A 20415-nucleotide genomic window follows, 5' to 3' on the forward strand; every position below is an offset into this window, starting at 1 on the left:
ATGTTGTTAAGATTAGAGTATTACACACTCCCCATCTTGTTAATAAAAGATACAGCTGTTGTGTTATCTATTCTTAGCAAAATATTACAATTCCTATATTCCTTGGAAAAGGGTTTCAAGTCATTATATGCTGTCAATAACTCAAGAACATTTATATGTAGTTCTCGCTGTTCATAACTCCAAAGACCATGAGTTTTATTATTATTACCGCATGCTCCCCATGCTAAAATAGATGCATCACAAAATATTTCAAGTACATCATTAGATTCTTTTATATTTTTTTTTTCACTAATTGGTATGTTATGTACCTAACCACCAATTGAAATCGTTTTACAAGTATTTAGGTATGGTCATTTTTGTGTTAAAACTATTAGTTTTAGAAAGAGTAAGCCACTTTTCTTTTTCTAAATTTTTTAAGTATAATGTTCCATATTTAACTGAAGGACAAACTGCTACCAACTGACCGATTAAAGCTGCAAATGATCTTATCATACTTGTACTTTTATTTTTGATGGTCTGAATACTATTAATTATTTTTTCTTTTTTGTCAGCAGGAGAAAAATATATCATTTTATTAGAATCAAACGTAAAACCAAGAAAAGTTATAATTTGTGTGGGTGAAAGTATACTTTTTCTTTATTTATAGTAAATCCCAGGCGGGAAAACATAGAACAAGTTTCAACAATATTTTCTTTAAATTTCAAATATGATTTTGAAATCAGTAAAGTGTCATCTAAAAAAATGACAGAAGTAAAGCCTCTTGTTTTTAGATTGTTTAAGGCTGGTTTTAAGGTTTTCGTAAATATAAAAGGCGAGATATTCAAACCAAATGGTAAGCAGTTGAAATGATATAGAATATTTTTGTACTCAAATTTTAAATATATTTTTTTTAAATTTTCATGAAGAGGAATAGAAAAATAGGCATCTTGTAAATCTACTTTTGCCATAAAACAACCCTTGAAAATGAGCTTGAGAACTGACCTATAGTCTTCCAACTTAAAATGTGGGGCTTCTATAAAGCAATTTAACTGGTTTAAATTTAAAACAAATTTATGACTTTCGTCCTTTTTGGGCACTAGAAAATATGAAGAAAAGAATTGCTCTCTTGTATGTGAAGAAGGAGAAATAGCTCCCTTATCAAGTAATTGCTTTATAGCTAAATCATACGATATGAGTACGACTCATTTTGGTCTATGAAAAACTTTTGGTGCTCTCTCTTGAGACGGTGTTGTTTTAAATAAAATATTAAAACCTTGGACCCAACTTAAAACTTTGATGTCTGAAGTAATCTTTTTCCGGTTTTTAAAATAATTAGCCACATTTCCTGCTGATCTTTTATTTACCTTTAGTATGACCTCCTGGTTGGGTTTTGGTGCTGTTGTCTGCTCGACTGTTTGTATCTCGATGTTGGTTGAGGATGATTTGGGTACTGGCTTTGTCAAAAAATCTTGGTCTGTTTGAGGCTGGATTGAAGTTTAAACTCTGCTGATTGAAGTTGTTAGATTCTGGAAGAACTCTTGTTGTATGCTGAGTGGTAAAAACAGCTTGGCATTGTGGCGTGGTCTTTGGATAAAAAGTGGCTTTTTGTGGCTTCATTATAGAGCTGACTTGAAAAGCTGCCGATCTTGTATCTTTGCTTTCTTTCAATATTTCAATCAAATTCTCCCCAAATAAATATTTATCTATAGGTTGCTCGTCTAATAATTTTTTAAATTTTAAATTTAATGAAGAACTGAGCAAAAATCTTCTGTGCAAGGACATCTTATAAAACACTTCTATATTGAAGTTTATGGAATTGGCAATTGTTTCGATATTTCTTTTTTTTTTTCGTTTAATCCTAATTCGACCTCTTTATAAAGGGACATAATACTTGCAGCTAAAATTGTTTGCATAGTTTGCAAGTATTTATCTTCCCTAATTTTATTTTTATCTTTTATGGCAGATAAAACCTCAGAATTCAACTGAGGTGGGCAAAGTCTTTCGCAGTTTGTAGCAGGTAAGAATTTTTCTGTAAGTTTACCCACAATACTTTTGTCTAAGCCTGTGGAAAGAGAATAGTTTAGCCTTTTTGCTACATCTGGCAACATTTCAGAAGCATTAAGGTTAGTTTTTAATGGGTCTTCCCCAATTAAGTTAATCATATTTAGATAAATAGATTCTTTCTGTGTAGGTACCTCTCCAATGAAAAAATCTTCTGTTTGTTGTTGCGACTCCTCAATAAGTACTGCTGGTTGTAGATCTTCACTTGCCCCAAAATCTTCAATTATGCTCAAATTGCATTAGATCTCATTGTCTGTATTATTTAGTGAAACTGACGGGCTATGCACCTACACAATGGTTTCTTTAATATTATTTTTAATATTTTGACAAAACCAAACAAAAATTTAGTGTAAGTAAACTTGCTACGCTTGAAAAGTGAAATCAAGGTAAAATGTACAAAAAAAAATATTTAAATAAATATTATGTATTGTATTTTAAATTTCTGGGCTACTATAAAATAGAGCCTAAGAAATAGGAGCATCTCAAATAAATCATAAAGATTTTCTGGGCTATTTAAACATACCCGCTCCCCTAGTATTATTGTTTGAAGACAAGCCAAACACAAATTTTGTGTAAGTAACTTGCTATTCTTGTGATGTAAATTCGAAGTAAAATATGTAAAATTAGTTAAATAAAAATATATTCCATTCTATACTTCTGGGCTAATATAAAGTGCCTCTGAGAAATAGAAGCAGGTCACATAATCATAAAGATTTTCTGGGCAACTTAAAAGTACCCTCTGATTTATTATTATATCCTTAATTATTTAGTCTGTATTACTTTGGACTACCTCAAGGCACCCTTATTGAGACAAACAATATAATTTTTCTTTGCAAAATGTGACGTTTTTGCATGTCATTTATGTTAACCCATTTTCTACGAAATAAACATTAATAGGAAAACCAGTGCAGTCCGGCAACATAGTGCCTGTTTTTTATTCGAACAGGAAGATGGCGAAAAAACAGGTACTATGGCAACAGAAAAATATATTGATAACAACAAAATAAAAGTCTCCATGTTTGAAGTTGATTAAAATTGTCACTTTGTAAATAATTAATAAATATAGCTCTATTTATTCACGCTAAATTTAATTTAACTACCATAAGAAAATCAAAAAAATATCATATAAATACCTCAGTCCTTTTCATCCATTTTCTCTCTCAACTTTACCAATTTCTGTTGCAACTCTTCATATTTCCGCCGCTTTCGGGATAAACAATCACTCTTTGATGACCTTTTTGGCATTTTAAACGCTTTTTAACAATTTTTATAAAATTATTTCGAACACGCGTGTGATCAGCCGCGCACAGAAAAAAACAGTGATGTGCCCACGTCACGTGTCAAGAAGCCTAATATCTTTTTTTTTTCTTATTCTTCTTCTTTAAACTGTGATCAGCGACCAGAAAATGCCACTACAATTAGTACAAATGTTCGAAATGTAATGTGAAGGACAATTGTTTTTATATTTGCATTAATCTCTCAAATATGAAACATGTCAGTACTATATTTTAGAAATAGTACCAAAAACAAATTTAACATTTTTAAACTAATTTATCTCAAAACAACATTTTGGCACTTAATCAGCTATTACATAACGCGGTCCAATTTGTGTTTTATTTCGATTCAGAATAGATGAACTATCATCTTCATCAGTGTAGATGCGTGCCTGCCTCTGAATCAAAACGAAACGAGATTGTCTTTTTAAGGGGAATTTCAAAAATAGATTAAAATCCACCAATAGGACGCTGCCGCGACATCTATTAAAGAAAATAAGAAAGTCCCAGATACAGAATCCGTTATCTTATATATAAAAATCAATTGCTGTTCGTGTGTCTCGCTAAAACTCGAGGATGGCTGGACCGATTTGGCTAATTTTGATGTTGAATTTTTTGTAGAAGTTCAGGGAAGGTTTATACGGTTTTATATTGTCATTTTAGTAGCCACCAAAATTTTTACAGCTATATGTATAAAATGCTCTTTTTACAGTGTTTGTTGCCATACTCCTCCGAAACGACTTTACCGATTTTTATGAAGTTTGGCAGCTATATTCGACCGGACTGGGAGTAGGTTGTTATCTATATTACATACCCGTACGTTATAAGGGGATTACCTATGACGCCATAACTCTCACAATAATGAAGTGAAAAATACGAAATTAAGTAGGTAAACTCCTTGCTTCCGTATGTAAATTCCGAGCAGAACCGTACTAAAATTTTTTCTCTAGCGCAATCGGTGTCCGAAATACAATATCTTAAGCCGTAGAAATTATCTGAGGACAGAAGAAGAACGAGCAACAAATTTCATCGAAGAAAAGTGCAACTGTTTTAACTTTTGGGCATAAATTAGGCAAAATATAAATTTTTTGATTTTTCGAAATTTTTAAAAATATCTAAACCGAACTTTTAAAGCAGGAGAAAAGTTCTGAGCACACGAAAAGAACAAGCAGCAAATTATAAAATTTTATTTAATTTTAATTAATTTTGTTAATTTTATTTAATTTTATTTAATTTAAGTATTTTATTTATTTTGGTTTATTTTATTTTATTTCATTTTTTTAATTCCATTTGTTCTTTTTATTTTATTTCATTTTATTAAATTTTAATTATTTTTGTTAGATTCTATTTACTTTTATTTAATGATATTTAATTTTAATTTAATTTTATTTTGATTAATCAACACCTATATAGTTGGACAACACCGAACCCAATTATAAATACAGGGTTGTTTTGAATGTAAATAAAATAAAGCTGTTATATTCATTATAAGATAGACAAATTTAAGATTGTAACTGTTGCACTACAAACTTTATTTTGTTACTTCTAACTAAACTTTCTTACTTCAAACATCATGTGTAATTAATTAAAAATAATAATAAAACCTCTTCACATCGAGCATTTTTTGTTTAATAATTACGAATTCCTTTTGTTTATTTTAGGTTTATTGTATACAAAAGTTTGTTTTTATCTATTTAGGCAGTACGAAGTCTGCCGGGTCAGCTAGTTAAATATAATAAAAAAAATATGAAAAAAATTTTTTAAGAAACGCTTTTCTTTATTTCAATTCAATCTTCTCTATCTCTTTGCCGCTGATCATTTTATCTTACTTTTTTCCTCGTTTATTTCCAATTTAATTCTTTTATTTTTCTTCTACCCATATATCCATTAGATTCTGAATTTTATTCTCGGAAGTTGCTACTAGTACTATTCCGGTTCAATTTCATCATCTCCACTAGCCTTGCCTATTTTTATGTTTGATAATCCTTCTATTATTTCTTCTCTACTTATTTACTTTAGGTCTATGTTTATTCGCCTTTATTTATTACTTTGTCTTCCTTTATTACTTCGGTATCAATTTTTTTCTCATATTGTTTCCATACCCTTGCTATTTCTTCTGGGTTTATTTGGATTTGCTTTGATGTATCCAGAGGCATGCGGTCCATGGAAGCGGGGGAAGCGCCGCTTCCCTATTTATTCGTCGATATAAAAAAATATATTATTAATTAATATTTAATAATAAAATTTCTTTCCCTAATCCAAATAATCTACATATTACCTAGCCAATAGGCATTGAAAAATATTAAAAATTAATCGCGTACGAACGAACTCAATATGCACACAATTCAACTATTTGGTCCACTCCTGGCAGAAGCACATCTCAAAATCGCCGCTTGTCATGCAGTTGTCCCTTTTAAAATTGGTCAGGGTTCAATGACCGCACCCACTAGTCGCGCGAATTTTGGTATGCCATGGAAGCGCTCGTCGTATCGCCTTCCCGAAAGTGAGATGCTCCGATTGTTACTGCTGCTAAGAGGTGCTTAGGTATTACATACATTCGCTTAAAGAATATTTCGATTTAAATTTTTTGCAGACATATTTCCTTTTACTGATCTTTTATTTGACATTTTACAGAAATCAAATGGTATTGCATTTTGTATAAGACAAATTGATGACTTTATTAATACGATAATTAAAAAAACGAGAGCAGTTTAAAAATATTTGGGATAAAACTGAACATATGGGGTTTGAACATGAAAGAAAAATAATGAAGATTGATAATTTCGGAGACAGAGAGACAGAGAAAACAGAGGAAACAAAGAGACCTTTTGATAATATTCTACAACAAATGAATTCTAGTTTTCAAAATTTTAACGATTTAAAATTTGTAGAATTATATATAATCTTAATATTTCTAATTATAATTCATTTCATATAATTTATGTCATTACGATTAAATAATGAAAATTTTTTGATATCCCTGCTTTGCATTCTCAGTTAAGTATCATTTATGAAACAACTGACATGAATGATAAAGAATTACCCAGAAATCTGGGATTTCTTTATAACTACTGGTTTAAACAAGTCGCTGTGTTAAGTGGTCAAGTTGTGTGAATTAGTACTACTAACTATCCCAGCCACAAGTGCATCAGTTGAACGAAGTTTTGCAGTATTAAGATGCATTAAAAGTTTCAAATTAAGAGTTTAAAAGAAATTCAACAAGCGAAGACAGACTTTGAATGTTAGCCCTATTATCCATTAAAAAAGACTGCATTCAACAATTATCAGAAGTTGATAGGAGAATAGACCTCGAGTATAAATAAGTGTCATTTTAGTGAAAGTTGTGTGTTGTGGAAAATGCCTTGGAGTATATTTTTTTTTAAACAGTTTAAATAGTCTTTAGAAAACCAAGCCCGGCGCGAGGACTCAAGGCCCGAGCTAGCAATACAGATTAATGATAGGTCACTAGTCACTAGAAATAGCGGGAATAGAGTGCCTCACGCATTCACGCGTCACGGATTTAGTGTGTGAGTCCTTGTACGCAGGACGTCTCACATAATTAAATACTTTGCTGATAGAGAGCCCCTGCGCATCAGAGTGTTATCAGGTGGAAAGTTGCTCGACCCTCGACCCTTAAGAAAATATTTTTATATCCTTATTGAATCGCTTCCCCTTTCGAAAAAGTCACCGCACGCCACTGGATGTATCTCTTACTTCATTTAGTTCCTTTTGTTTTCCTCATCTAAATTCATTCCATGATTTTGCTTTTGCTTATGTGACTGTCTTTTTATCATTCGTATCTGCCTGTAATAAATAGTTTTCTTTATCTTCTTCTAATCCCATTTCGATATATTTTTTACATGTCATTTTCTTTTTTTATTTCTGCCATAACTTCTTTATTCGTCTTATCCTTTTTAATTGTTTATTATATTTTTTGATTCCACACACTTCAACGGCTGTTTTCTTTAGCATTTCGCTTTAAATGTTCCATATTTCTTCCATCATCCATATTTTTTTGGTCCTCTATCTGTCTCTATCTTTTATTAGTTAACTTCTTGTACTTTTTTCTTTCCTCTATTTTTTCATCATCCAGTTCTGCAGTGACCATCCTGTATTTTGTAGACAGTTCTGGTTCATTATCCGTTAAGATGTTTTGTATGTTTTGTTCCAGGTTTCTAAAAATTTTCCAGTTTGTTTTAGTATAGACTATATAGTCAATTCTAGTATTTTAATTCCATTTTATATTTTTAATGGTTCTTCCCCATATTTTCCCATACATCCTAATCTCCTATTAACGTCCTTACCTACTCTTGATAAATAAAAATAATATAAAAAATTTAATCTCATTCCTCATTTAGCCTAATAAAATAAAAAAAAAGTCAAAATGTAAATTCGTACAGGTTAAAACAAATTTTATATCAAAGTTTAGGTGGGTACAAAAGATATTTTCAAGAAATTATCCAAATCATACAAGGTCTTCTTCTTCTTTAAGTACCGTAGCCAAATTTTTAGGCGTGGATAGCTTCCAAACAATTTGCCGATATCGTTCTCGATCTTGTGCGGCATGTAACAATTGATCTGCTGATAAGCCAGTCCATTGACGAAGGTTTCGGAGCCATGAATATTTCTTTCGACCAATTCCTCTTTTTCCGTCGATCTTTCCATTGAGTATTAACTGCAGCATCCTGTATCTGCTACCTCTCATTATATGCCCCAGATATTCAAGTTTTCTCTTTTTTATCATCTTCATTAAGTCACCTTCGCCTTGACTTACTCTGTTTAAGACTTCTCTGTTTGAAATGCGTTGAACCCAAGATATTCTGAGCATTCTACGATACGACCACATCTCAAAGGCTTCTAATTTGTTCATCATGTTAACATTCATGATCCAGGTTTCACATCCATATAGTAATACAGGATACTCATAACATTTTAGGAACTTGATTCTTAGTTGTAAATTCAGCTAAGAGTTGCTCAGAATAGATCTAAGTTTCATAAATGCTCCTCTTGCAATTTCTATACGAGTTTTAATTTCTTCATCCGGATTTAGTGTCTCGTTTATCCAACATCCTAGGTATTTAAAATGGTTAACTTTTGTTATTGATTCATCACTGACAATTAGTTGCATAGGGCCGACGTCTTGTTTACTAACCACAAGTAACTTTGTCTTTGTTGTATTTATGTTAAGTCCGTTATTGGAGCATTCTCTAGTGACTCGATCAATAAGGAATTGAAGATCTTCGATATTTTCAGCCATGATCGCGGTGTCGTCTGCATATCTGATGTTGTTAATAGTTTCTCCCCCGATTCGAACTCCACATTGTCCTTCCAAGGCTTCATTAAAAATTATTTCTGAGTATACGTTAAACAAAGTTGGGGATAACACACAACCCTGTCTGACACCTCTTTGAATGCAAATTTTGTCTGTTTCTTTGCCGTCTACCAGAATAGAAGCTTCTTGATTCCAATATAGATGTTGTAAAAGTCTCAGATCTTTATCATCTATTCCAATCATTTCTAGATATTCAAACAACCTATCATGTTGAACTCTATCAAACACCTTCTCAAAATCTATAAAGCAGACGTAAATTGGTTTCTGTACTTCCCATGATCGTTGAAGTAATGTTAAAATTGAGAACAAAGCTTCCCTTGTTCCCAATCCTTCTCTGAAACCGAATTGTTTGTTTCCCATTGTGTCTTCACATTTCTGCTTTATTCTATTAAGAATTATCTTAAGAAGTAGCTTGAGAGAGTGGCTCATGAGACTAATTAGTCTAAAGTCTTTACATGATGATGTATTAGGTTTTTTTGGGAGTGGAATAAATGTAGACTCCAACCATATCTGTGGCATCATTCCAGTCTCGTATATATGGTTATAAATGTTTGTTAATTGTGAGACATTATCGTCATCCAGAAGTTTGAGCCAGTCTGATGGTATTTGGTCAGGGCCTGGAGATTTCCCATTTTTGCTCTGTTTGATGGCTTTCTCTACTTCCGCTTTTAAAATACTAGGACCAGTATTCGTATACTCTGTGGTGTTAAGTGGTGGCCTCGTATCCAGGAAGAGCTCTTTTATATAGTTAGTCCATTCTTCCTTTTTTTCATCCAAGTCGAGAATTATGTTACCTTTGGAGTTTCTCATAAAGTGAGGAGTTCTTTTTCTCTGAGTGTAGGTAATTTCTTTAAGCTTTTTATGTATATTAAACTCGTCATGTTTTCTTTGTAGTTCTTCCATTTCACGACATCTTTGTTCCATCCAGTCCTCTTTTGCTCGCTTAACCTCGTATCTTATTTGTCGATATATCTCTCTATACCGAATCTCGTCTTACAGGTACTATACAAGGTACTATATTTTAAATTGCAAAAACGCGGTTGTTGCCAAAGAAATATTCACCTGATTGAGATCTCATTATTTTTATTTTTATGTATATTTTCGATAAATTTATTGATAAATTCAAATTTCAATTAAACTCCCCCCTAAAATGGCATTTGAAAATTATTCAAATTTGTTTATAATTTGTTTTTTTAATAACGTCTCGGGGATTAAGTATTTTGAAATGCCGTTTCGATAATTGGGTTCCTGAGAATTTTTTGGTAATTAACAAAATTTCTTTGTCGTTTTTTCTTCTTCTTTTATTTTTCTTGGAGTTATATTACTACGGGCCCTTTTAGGGTTAAATTTAATTAAGAATATCGAATCTCTGAGTTGTAGATTCTAGACCTAAAAATATTAAGATTTAACTAAAATCTGTTATATAAAATGTGGCGACTTACTGAGTTACAGGGTGTTTTATTTAAAAATTTAAAAATTATTGTTACCCAAGTACTTTAAAACTATTTGACGTGTCCTTATCATACTTGGCAGAAAGTGTGGCTATTATAGACCCCACTAAATTGTAATTAATAAACGTTTCTAGCTAGTACCAGAGGCGTACGACAGGGGATAGTGAATGATTGACCCTTCCCAAATTCTACGCCACTGAGTGAATTGCTATTTTAGCGAAATTTTTCGATTCTCCAATACTTTGTATGTAAATAACTTTATTGGTATCGATAAAGTCATCAGTTTGCAAAATAACTATGTCGTTTCATTTTTTACGTCCAATATCTCGAAAACTAATGACTTAATCGTTACCAGTAAAGAATATATTATTTACATAGAAAGTATTGAAGAATCGAAAAAATTTCGCTAAAATAGTAATTCCCTCAGTGGCGTAGAATTTGGGAAGGGTAAACCATTAACTATCCCCTGTCGTACGCCTCTGGTAGAAGCTAGAAACTTTTATTTATCACACTTTAGTAGACTGTATAGTACCCACACTTTCTGTCAAGTATGATAAGGATACGTCAAATAGATTGAAAGTACTTGGTAAAAATCATTTTTAAATAAAACACCCTGTAACTCAGTAAGTAGCCACATTTTATTTAAGTAATTTTAGATCAATCTTAATATTTTTAGGTCTAGAATCTACAACTTAGAGATTCAACATTTTTAATGAAACTTAACCCTAAAAGGGCCCGTAGTAATATAACTCCAAGAAAAAAAAAGAAGAGGAAAAAAGGACAAAAAAATTTGTTAATTAGTGAAAAATTCCCAGGAACCCAATTATCGAAACGGCATTTCAAAATATTTAATCCCCGCGACGTTATTAAAAAAACAAATTATAAACAAGTTTGAATAATTTTCAAATGCCATTTTAGGGGGAAGTTTAATTGTAATTTGAATTTATCAATACATATATCGAAAATATACATAAAAATAAAAATAATAAGATTTAATACAGGTGAATATTTTTTTGGCAACAACCGCGTTTTTGCAATGAAATAGAGTAACATTTAGTAAACAAATTCAATATCTCAAAAAATATTAAATATTTTTGGACCAATTTTTTTTGTTTAATACTAATAATATAGTGCAACTTCTCCTGTAAAATAAGATATTTTATATTGCTTATTTAAAACGCTAAAAATAATTTTTTGCAAATTTGTTTTTAAAGATTTATGTATAATTATTTAAATAAATAGGGGGTCAAATTTAATTTAGTAAATTTTATGTGAAAGACTTACCCTTCAGCTTTGCAGAAAACAATCTTATAGACCTTCATTAGTAATTGAATGACCTCAGCAGTTAAAAAAGTATTTTTTTGCAAAAATTACCCCTTTTTAATTATTTCAACAATGATCCCCTTATATGATTTGGATACTTTGTTGAAAATATCTTTTGTACCCACCTAAACTTTGATATAAAATTTGTTTCAACCTGTACGAATTTACATTTTGATTTACACGTAGTGTAATTTTATTTTACTAGACTAATTACAATTCGTAGAAAGCAGAAAAGGGAAGTAATATTCTGGCAACTGTATAAAATAATCTCCCAATATTTTATCGCCATTAATGAGTGTTCGCCGAAATTGGTATTATCAAAAAATAAAATTATGTTTTACCAAAAACTACTTACGATTGTAGTGACCTTGATACTCGTTTCGGTCAACAAAAATAATCTCTTTTTCAATCACGAATAGAGGAAAACCGCCAAACATTTTATCTGCATTCGGAAATCGGAACTGATATGGTCCTAAAATTATATCACTCACCTAAATTTTTTAGTCAGTTTTAAAAAAAGCTGACCACAAGGTTTGCTGTCTTTTTTTAGGATTGATGAAGTAATCATAAGGGCTTTCCCACCTATTGAAACAACGATAATCAAGATGAAATATCTTCTTTGCACCGTCTTATTTGTTAGTACCGTCGCATTTTCTAGTGCTTCAGTATTGTGCGATTTGAAATGGCCGCGGTGTGGTTTAACAGTAGAGAATACAGTTTGCGAAAAGGACGAAAAATGTCTTCCTGAACCAGGTTGCCAGGACGTGCCAGCGGATCCTGAATTCTTGAAGTTCATCCTACACGAGCACAACCGCTTGAGGAACCAGGTTGCCAGCGGGGCAGAAACCAGAGGCTACACTGGAGTCGCTGCTAACATGATGGCCCTTTCTTACGACAAGGATCTGGAATATACAGCTAGATGCCATATAAACAGGTAAAAATTTACTATTTGTTATTGACTTACTTACTCCGTATGGCGTTACAACCCATCGTGGGTTTTGGCCGATTTGATAACATGCATTCATTCCTCTGTCTTAAGAAATCTCCATCCAATTATCCACATGCATAGCTTTAAGGTCTCCTGCTATATTATCTCTCCACCTGAGACGAGTTCGTCCTTGTGGTGTTCTGCTAGCCACGTGGACCTCTTCCCATACCAGCCTTATTCTTTCGTCAGAATGTCTTCAACTCGACTCTATTTCTTGTATTATGCTAACGTGTTCGAGCTCTTTCTTAGTGTATTTCTAAGCGTAGGTCCTACGGCTTCTGCCGCTTCCCGTATTTCGATCAACATCTTTTTCTATCTCTCCAGGTGTCTTCATAAATGGCTCTATCTTTCATGGTTTCCATAACACCTTGTATCCAAGACTTGGCTGGTCTTCCTCATTTCCTTCTATTACTTGGATTACATTCCATAGCTCTTTTTGACCATCTGTTGTCGTCCAGACACGTGTCCATTCCATATTAACACGTTCGGTGTCCATCTTGGACAGGCGCCACTTGGCTGGTACCACGTACTTAAATCATTCATTTAGTAACACATTACTAATGACGCCACTTATGCGTCATCGGTACCTTTGATAAAACCTTCGTGACGTTACAGGTGCGTCATGGGCACCAAACGTGTTAACTGTCTAGTTTCTATTTCCGAAGTTTTATCTACTTTCTCGGTTATTCTTCTAATTTTAGTATTAGGTATACCTTCTGCTCTTCTGCTCTTGATATACGACAAGCTCTCCTCAGGTAGTCCATTTCAACCGTGTCAACTTTTCCTTTTGGTGTTATTTGCCAACATTCTGCTCCATACGTAAGAATGGGCTCTACAATTACTTTGTAGATTATCATTTTTGTTTTTAAAGTAGCTCTGTTGGACCAAAGTATTGAATTCAGAATTTAAACACTCTTCTTGCCTTGTTGCACTCTATAATCGATATCTCGTTCCATTGTTCCTTTACTGCAGATAATACTTCCAAAATATTTGTTTTCGTAGCACCTTTTCATTTGTCTAATTTTCAATTCCTCGTTCTAACTTCTTATCATATATTGTCCTACTGCTTTATCAATCACAGGATCAAAGAGCTTTCTTACTATTGATGGATTCGACCGTTACTTGATGGAAGTTCATTTTATCTAACAATAAAACACTGAAAACGTTTGTTTTCTATACTTCCACAAAATTTATTATATCTAAGTGACTACAGCTGTTTCGGCGCAGTGCCTTTCTCAAGTAATATAGTTTACAATGTGTTTGCCTTTTTATTCTTCAACTGAAGAGGTTGAGGAGTGGGGAGCTGTTTGTCTCGAGTTGGTCATTCAGAATTATATCTGTATTTTTCAGTTTATTAATTTCCATAGATTCTAAAAAAGATAGCTTAAGGCCTTTATTTTGAATATGTAGAATTTGAAACTCTTCATTGAAAGAATGATTATGATCTAGAAGGTGAAGTGCGTATGTAGAAGTGTCTGTTTTTCTATTGTTGAATGCCCTTTTGTGTTCTGCTATCCGTTTGTCAAAAGTTCTGCCAGTTTGACAGATGTACGTTTTCGGACAGTCACCACAAGTTAGTTTGTACACACCACTCTGTAGTTGCTTTCTCTTTCGGCTTTTATTGTTCTTAATATATTTGCTTAAGTTGTTGTTAGTTCTGAAAGCTGGTGTTATTCCTTTCTTTTTTATGTATCTGGCTATTGTTGTTGTTATCTTGCCAGTATATGTGAGAGAGCAGAAGGTACTGGGTTCTTTCTGTGGTGGTGGATACACTAATTTCAGGGCTTTCTTATGGAGTTTTTGGTTTAAAATTTTGTTAACTGTTTGTTCGTTATAGCCGTTGTTTACTGCTATTTGTTTAATGATGTTTAGTTCTATTTCGAAGTTATTTTTTGTCATGGGAATTTCTGTCAGTCTATGTATCATGCTATGGTAGGCTGCTAATTTGTGTTGTGTAGGATGTGATGATGAATTGTGTATAGTTGTGTCAGTATGGGTAGGTTTATGATATACGGAGAACTCATGTTTGTTGTGTAGTCTGGAAATCGTTACATCTAGAAAGTTTATAGAGTTATTCTGTTCTGTTTCTACTGTAAACTCAATATTATTATGAAGTGAATTAATATATGATAGAAATTGGTCAAGTTGTCTGTTAGTTCCTGTAAAGCATACTAGTATATCATCCACGTATCTCCACCAATATAAGAACTGTTTAAATACGGGATGTTTAGAAATTGTTGTTTCAAGTTGGTTCATAAATATATCTGATAGCAATGGGCTTAGAGGATTACCCATAATAAGTCCTGCACTGTTGTTTGTGTATATTTGATTATTGAATTCAAAATAGTCTTGATTTATGCAAATTTCAAGAAAGTGTAAAATTTCAGATGCAATGATCGGATTTGTACTATTATGGTCTAAAAGATTCTTAACTAAAACAAAAGTTTCTGTAGGAGGAACACTAGGAAAAAGATTTTTTACGTCAAATGAAATTAGTCTGGAGTTTTTGGGCAATTGAAAATGTTGTATTTTATTAACTAGTTCTAGTGTATTTTTTACGGTGAATTTAGGTGAAAATTTAGTGTATTCTGTAATAATATCTGACAGTTTTTTTGAAATTTTATATGACGGAGCTGTATAAAATGAAACTACAGGTCTTATTGGGTGGTCAGGTTTGTGTAGTTTAATAAAAGGGTATAATTTAGGAGGTTGTGGGTTCATAAGATTAAGGTATTTCTGTTCTGTTGGATTTAGTATTGATTTTGAATTTTCAATGGCTAGTTTAATTTGTTTTCGGTATTTTTCTGTGGGGTCTTTGTTTAGTTTTATACTGTTTTGGTTAGTTAAAAATTCTATTGTTTTGTTATTATAGTCTCGTTTGTCGATAGCAATAGTAGTGTTACCTTTGTCTGCTTTTGTAAATATTATGTCATGTTTTATTGATTTATTTTTAATTGAAACGGCTATTTGGTTTTCTTTGAAACAGGAATTATTAGTTTCACTACATACATCAGTAATAGATTTTGCAATGATGCTTTTTTCTATGTTTTTGGCCGTTTTGTTTAACGCTACTTCACATTCTACACCTAAATACTCTAAATTTTTTTGATTATTATGTTGAGGCAAGTTGTGTTTGAATCCTTTCTCTAAAAGTTCTATTTCACTATTATTGAATTTAGTATCTGTTAAGTTTATAAATCTATTGAAAAAACTATGATTTGAAAAATTTGTTGTATGAGTATTGAGTTTTTTACTATTGCAAATTAGATTATTTAGTTTTTTACATTGTGTATTAAATTTTTTGTCTATTATATTATCTACTTCAGTTCTTACTTTAGAATCTAGGATGTCATAGATGTTTATAGATTAGATAATATAGAATTTGACATCCTAGATTCTAAAGTAAGAACTGAAGTAGATAATATAATAGACAAAAAATTTAATACACAATGTAAAAAACTAAATAATCTAATTTGCAATAGTAAAAAACTCAATACTCATACAACAAATTTTTCAAATCATAGTTTTTTCAATAGATTTATAAACTTAACAGATACTAAATTCAATAATAGTGAAATAGAACTTTTAGAGAAAGGATTCAAACACAACTTGCCTCAACATAATAATCAAAAAAATTTAGAGTATTTAGGTGTAGAATGTGAAGTAGCGTTAAACAAAACTGCCAAAAACATAGAAAAAAGCATCATTGCAAAATCTATTACTGATGTATGTAGTGAAACTAATAATTCCTGTTTCAAAGAAAACCAAATAGCCGTTTCAATTAAAAATAAATCAATAAAACATGACATAATATTTACAAAAGCAGACAAAGGTAACACTACTATTGCTATCGACAAACGAGACTATAATAACAAAACAATAGAATTTTTAACTAACCAAAACAGTATAAAACTAAACAAAGACCCCACAGAAAAATACCGAAAACAAATTAAACTAGCCATTGAAAATTCAAAATCAATACTAAATCCAACAGAACAGAAATACCTTAATCTTATGAACCCACAACCTCCTAAATTATACTCTTTTATTAAACTACACAAACCTGACCACCGTTTCTGACCTGTAGTTTCTTTTTATACAGCTCCGTCATATAAAATTTCAAAAAAACTGTCAGATATTATTACAGAATACACTAAATTTTCACCTAAATTCACCGTAAAAAATACACTAGAACTAGTTAATAAAATACAACATTTTCAATTGCCCAAAAACTCCAGACTAATTTCATTTGACGTAAAAAATCTTTTTACTAGTGTTCCTCCTACAGAAACTTTTGTTTTAGTTAAGAATCTTTTAGACCATAATAGTACAAATCCGATCATTGCATCTGAAATTTTACACCTTCTTGAAATTTGCATAAATCAAGACTATTTTGAATTCAATAATCAAATATACACAAACAACAGTGCAGGACTTATTATGGGTAATCCTCTAAGCCCATTGCTATCAGATATATTTATGAACCAACTTGAAACAACAATTTCTAAACATCCCGTATTTAAACAGTTCTTATATTGGTGGAGATACGTGGATGATATACTAGTATGCTTTACAGGAACTAACAGACAACTTGACCAATTTCTATCATATATTAATTCACTTCATAATAATATTGAGTTTACAGTAGAAACAGAACAGAATAACTCTATAAACTTTCTAGATGTAACGATTTCCAGACTACAGAACAAACATGAGTTCTCCGTATATCATAAACCTACCCATACTGACACAACTATACACAATTCATCATCACATCCTACACAACACAAATTAGCAGCCTACCATAGCATGATACATAGACTGACAGAAATTCCCATGACAAAAAATAACTTCGAAATAGAACTAAACATCATTAAACAAATAGCAGTAAACAACGGCTATAACGAACAAACAGTTAACAAAATTTTAAACCAAAAACTCCATAAGAAAGCCCTGAAATTAGTGTATCCACCACCACAGAAAGAACCCAGTACCTTCTGCTCTCTCACATATACTGGCAAGATAACAACAACAATAGCCAGATACATAAAAAAGAAAGGAATAACACCAGCTTTCAGAACTAACAACAACTTAAGCAAATATATTAAGAACAATAAAAGCCGAAAGAGAAAGCAACTACAGAGTGGTGTGTACAAACTAACTTGTGGTGACTGTCCGAAAACGTACATCGGTCAAACTGGCAGAACTTTTGACAAACGGATAGCAGAACACAAAAGGGCATTCAACAATAGAAAAACAGACACTTCTACATACGCACTTCACCTTCTAGATCATAATCATTCTTTCAATGAAGAGTTTCAAATTCTACATATTCAAAATAAAGGCCTTAAGCTATCTTTTTTAGAATCTATGGAAATTAATAAACTGAAAAATACAGATATAATTCTGAATGACCAACTCGAGACAAACAGCTCCCCACTCCTCAACCTCTTCAGTTGAAGAATAAAAAGGCAAACACATTGTAAACTATATTACTTGAGAAAGGCACTCCGCCGAAACAGCTGTAGTCACTTAGATATAATAAATTTTGTGGAAGTATAGAAAACAAACGTTTTCAGTGTTTTATTGTTAGATTTCTTACTATTTCCTACCTACTCTTCATTTGCCTTTGTTATCGTCTACGTTTCGCTACCATACATCACTACGGGTCGTATGATTGTTTAATGTAGTTGTATCTTTGTATGTCTTGTTAGTCGTTTTGATTTTATAAGCTTGTGAGGGGCATAAAGACATGTGTTGCCGGCTTGTATCCTATTGTTTATTTCTTGTGATCCACCTATTATCAGTTAAACGTACTACATGTCCAGCCCATCTCAATTTGGGTTGTGCAACTTTTTCTATGACATCTGTCACTTTAGTCCTCTATCTCACTATCCTTTGGTACCACATCTCTTCTTGGTATTCCCAACATTGCTCTTTTCATTTTTCTTTGAGTTATTCTCAATTTATTTGCAGAATGTTTAGTCAAAGGTATGGTTTCGGAACCATATTAAGTACCAGCAGCATACATTGGTTGTAGACTTTTTTTTTCAAGAAAATCGGTAGCGTTTCTTTTAGACTATGTCGCATCTTGCCAAATGCTGCCCATCCCAAGCCTATACGACGCTGAATCTCACAAGTTTGATTGCCTTTTCCCATTCTAATTTGATGACCTAAACCATCTTATACTTCAAGTGCCATCTCCGCGACGGAGGGCGGCAATCATCATAGCTATTCGGACTTTGGAGACGGCTGCTCTGAAAAGTTTATTTGATATGGTACATCCGTACCATTCTCTCAGGTTGCGCAGCCACGATGGCCTAAATAGATATAGCTAAAAACCGGATGTACTTCGTTTCCACCTACTCTTATAACATCACTTGGAACTGAATTCGTTATTACCTAAGTTTAATGGATGTGCCTGCTATTCTCCGAATTATCGATCATTCGCTATATGTATCTGTAGAGTGTACAGATAGCGAACGATCGATAACGAAGCGAAGGGTCAAAAATCGGGGTCCTGTAAATTTTCAGTATATTATTCTGAGTAAACATCTTTTAGAAAGTTATATTTCCAGTAGGTTTAGGTACTGTTTCCCTTCAGAATTCTTTCGTTAATTATTATGCTTCTATCATTAGTTTCATTTATTGAGACCCCAAAATATTTAAGCCTGGTTACACCAACAGATCTTAAGCTAGTGCTTTAACCTCAGCTTACGAAACATAAGCATTGAGCCTTATATCAATTTTCAGCTTGCCACAATGGATTGCCACGGGAATTGCATGCTAAGAGACATATTAATTGCATATTGCACGTCTTAACTGAGACGAAGTCGTGCTCAGATAAGAATCTAAAATTATGGTGAAACGTGAGTGAGACTTACAGCGGCCATATCTATAGACTGGGCAAAGCTGGACCTTAAGATTTGTTGGTGCAGCCAAGCATTAGTGCTCTATCTTTTCTAAATCATATTCGCCAATATTTAATCTTGTCACATTAGCAACATTGAAAATGGTCAGTCACTTCAAGAGTTGTTTCTGAGAGAACGGTTCATCATACACAAAATGTGTTAATAAACATATTTGTTCAAAATTATCTCAGCTATATTTCTTGTTTTGAACATATTTTTCTGCGGAATACAAATTCTTGGTGAATCGATAATTTCTGTTCCCCGAATTTCTTTCTCGTCTCGTTTTTAGTGGTCAAATATTTGTCGATTGGACCACAGTTGAATGTGAATGCTAAAGAATCAGTTAGCTCACTCTCGAATTTTGCCGGTTCCAATTTTTCGACCAATCAACGACAAACTTAGGATATCGTTAACTGTCATTCATCTGCGCGAAGAACTAAAAGTTTTGATGAATTTGGTCCAAAATGGAACATAGTGAACAAAGGTTTTTTCGAGGAGTAACCCTACTGATTCTTTAGCATTGTACTGTGACTGGACTATAAACCGATATCAGACCGAACTTATCTATACTCTTCCGTCATGTCTTTCAATTTCAACAACTTCGTTGTTTTTAATAATTCGTTTATGTCAGTATTAGAAATCATTTTTACTTATTTTTAATTTTAGTTGTAAGTTCGAGCACGATAAATGCAGAGGTACCAGTAAATTCCTTTTGGCCGGTCAAAATCTGTATTATACTAGCGAATCTCAGGAAGCATTGAAAGAAGCAGTGAATACGTGGTACGAAGAAATTCAGCAAATGACTCCAGACGTAATTGATAATTTTCCAAAAGGTAAGCAATCAAATATTTTCCATATAAATAGTATTTGGGAATTCTTAGTATGGACTAACATCTTCTTCTTTTTGTGCCGTGCTTGTTTTCAAGCGTTTTCTATCGTCTTGTTAACAAGCTGATGAAATATTTCTCGGTCGGCAGCTATATGAAACAATTTCTCGATGGTTAGACCTGTCCAGTGTCTAATGTTACGCAGCCAGGACAGTTGTTTTCTTCCAACCCATCGTTTTTCTTCGATTTTCCCTGACTGATCAACCGGA

At 32.5% G+C, this 20415-nt stretch overlaps 1 protein-coding gene across 1 annotated transcript in view; it reads left to right on the forward strand.

Annotated features, from left to right (window-relative positions):
• The first annotated feature begins 11882 nt into the window (after positions 1-11882).
• Positions 11883-20415, forward strand: part of LOC126891785 (venom allergen 5-like) — a 52697-nt gene continuing 44164 nt past the window's right edge. Inside the window, exons 1-2 of the mRNA XM_050661056.1 lie at positions 11883-12354; positions 19986-20152. Of these exons, the coding sequence (XP_050517013.1) occupies positions 12026-12354; positions 19986-20152 (496 nt within the window). The 5' untranslated portion in view covers positions 11883-12025. The remainder of the gene's footprint in view (positions 12355-19985; positions 20153-20415) is intronic.

Source organism: Diabrotica virgifera, chromosome 9 (genome assembly GCF_917563875.1).
Source record: "Diabrotica virgifera virgifera chromosome 9, PGI_DIABVI_V3a".
In the NCBI taxonomy this organism is placed as follows: Eukaryota; Metazoa; Arthropoda; class Insecta; order Coleoptera; family Chrysomelidae; genus Diabrotica; species Diabrotica virgifera.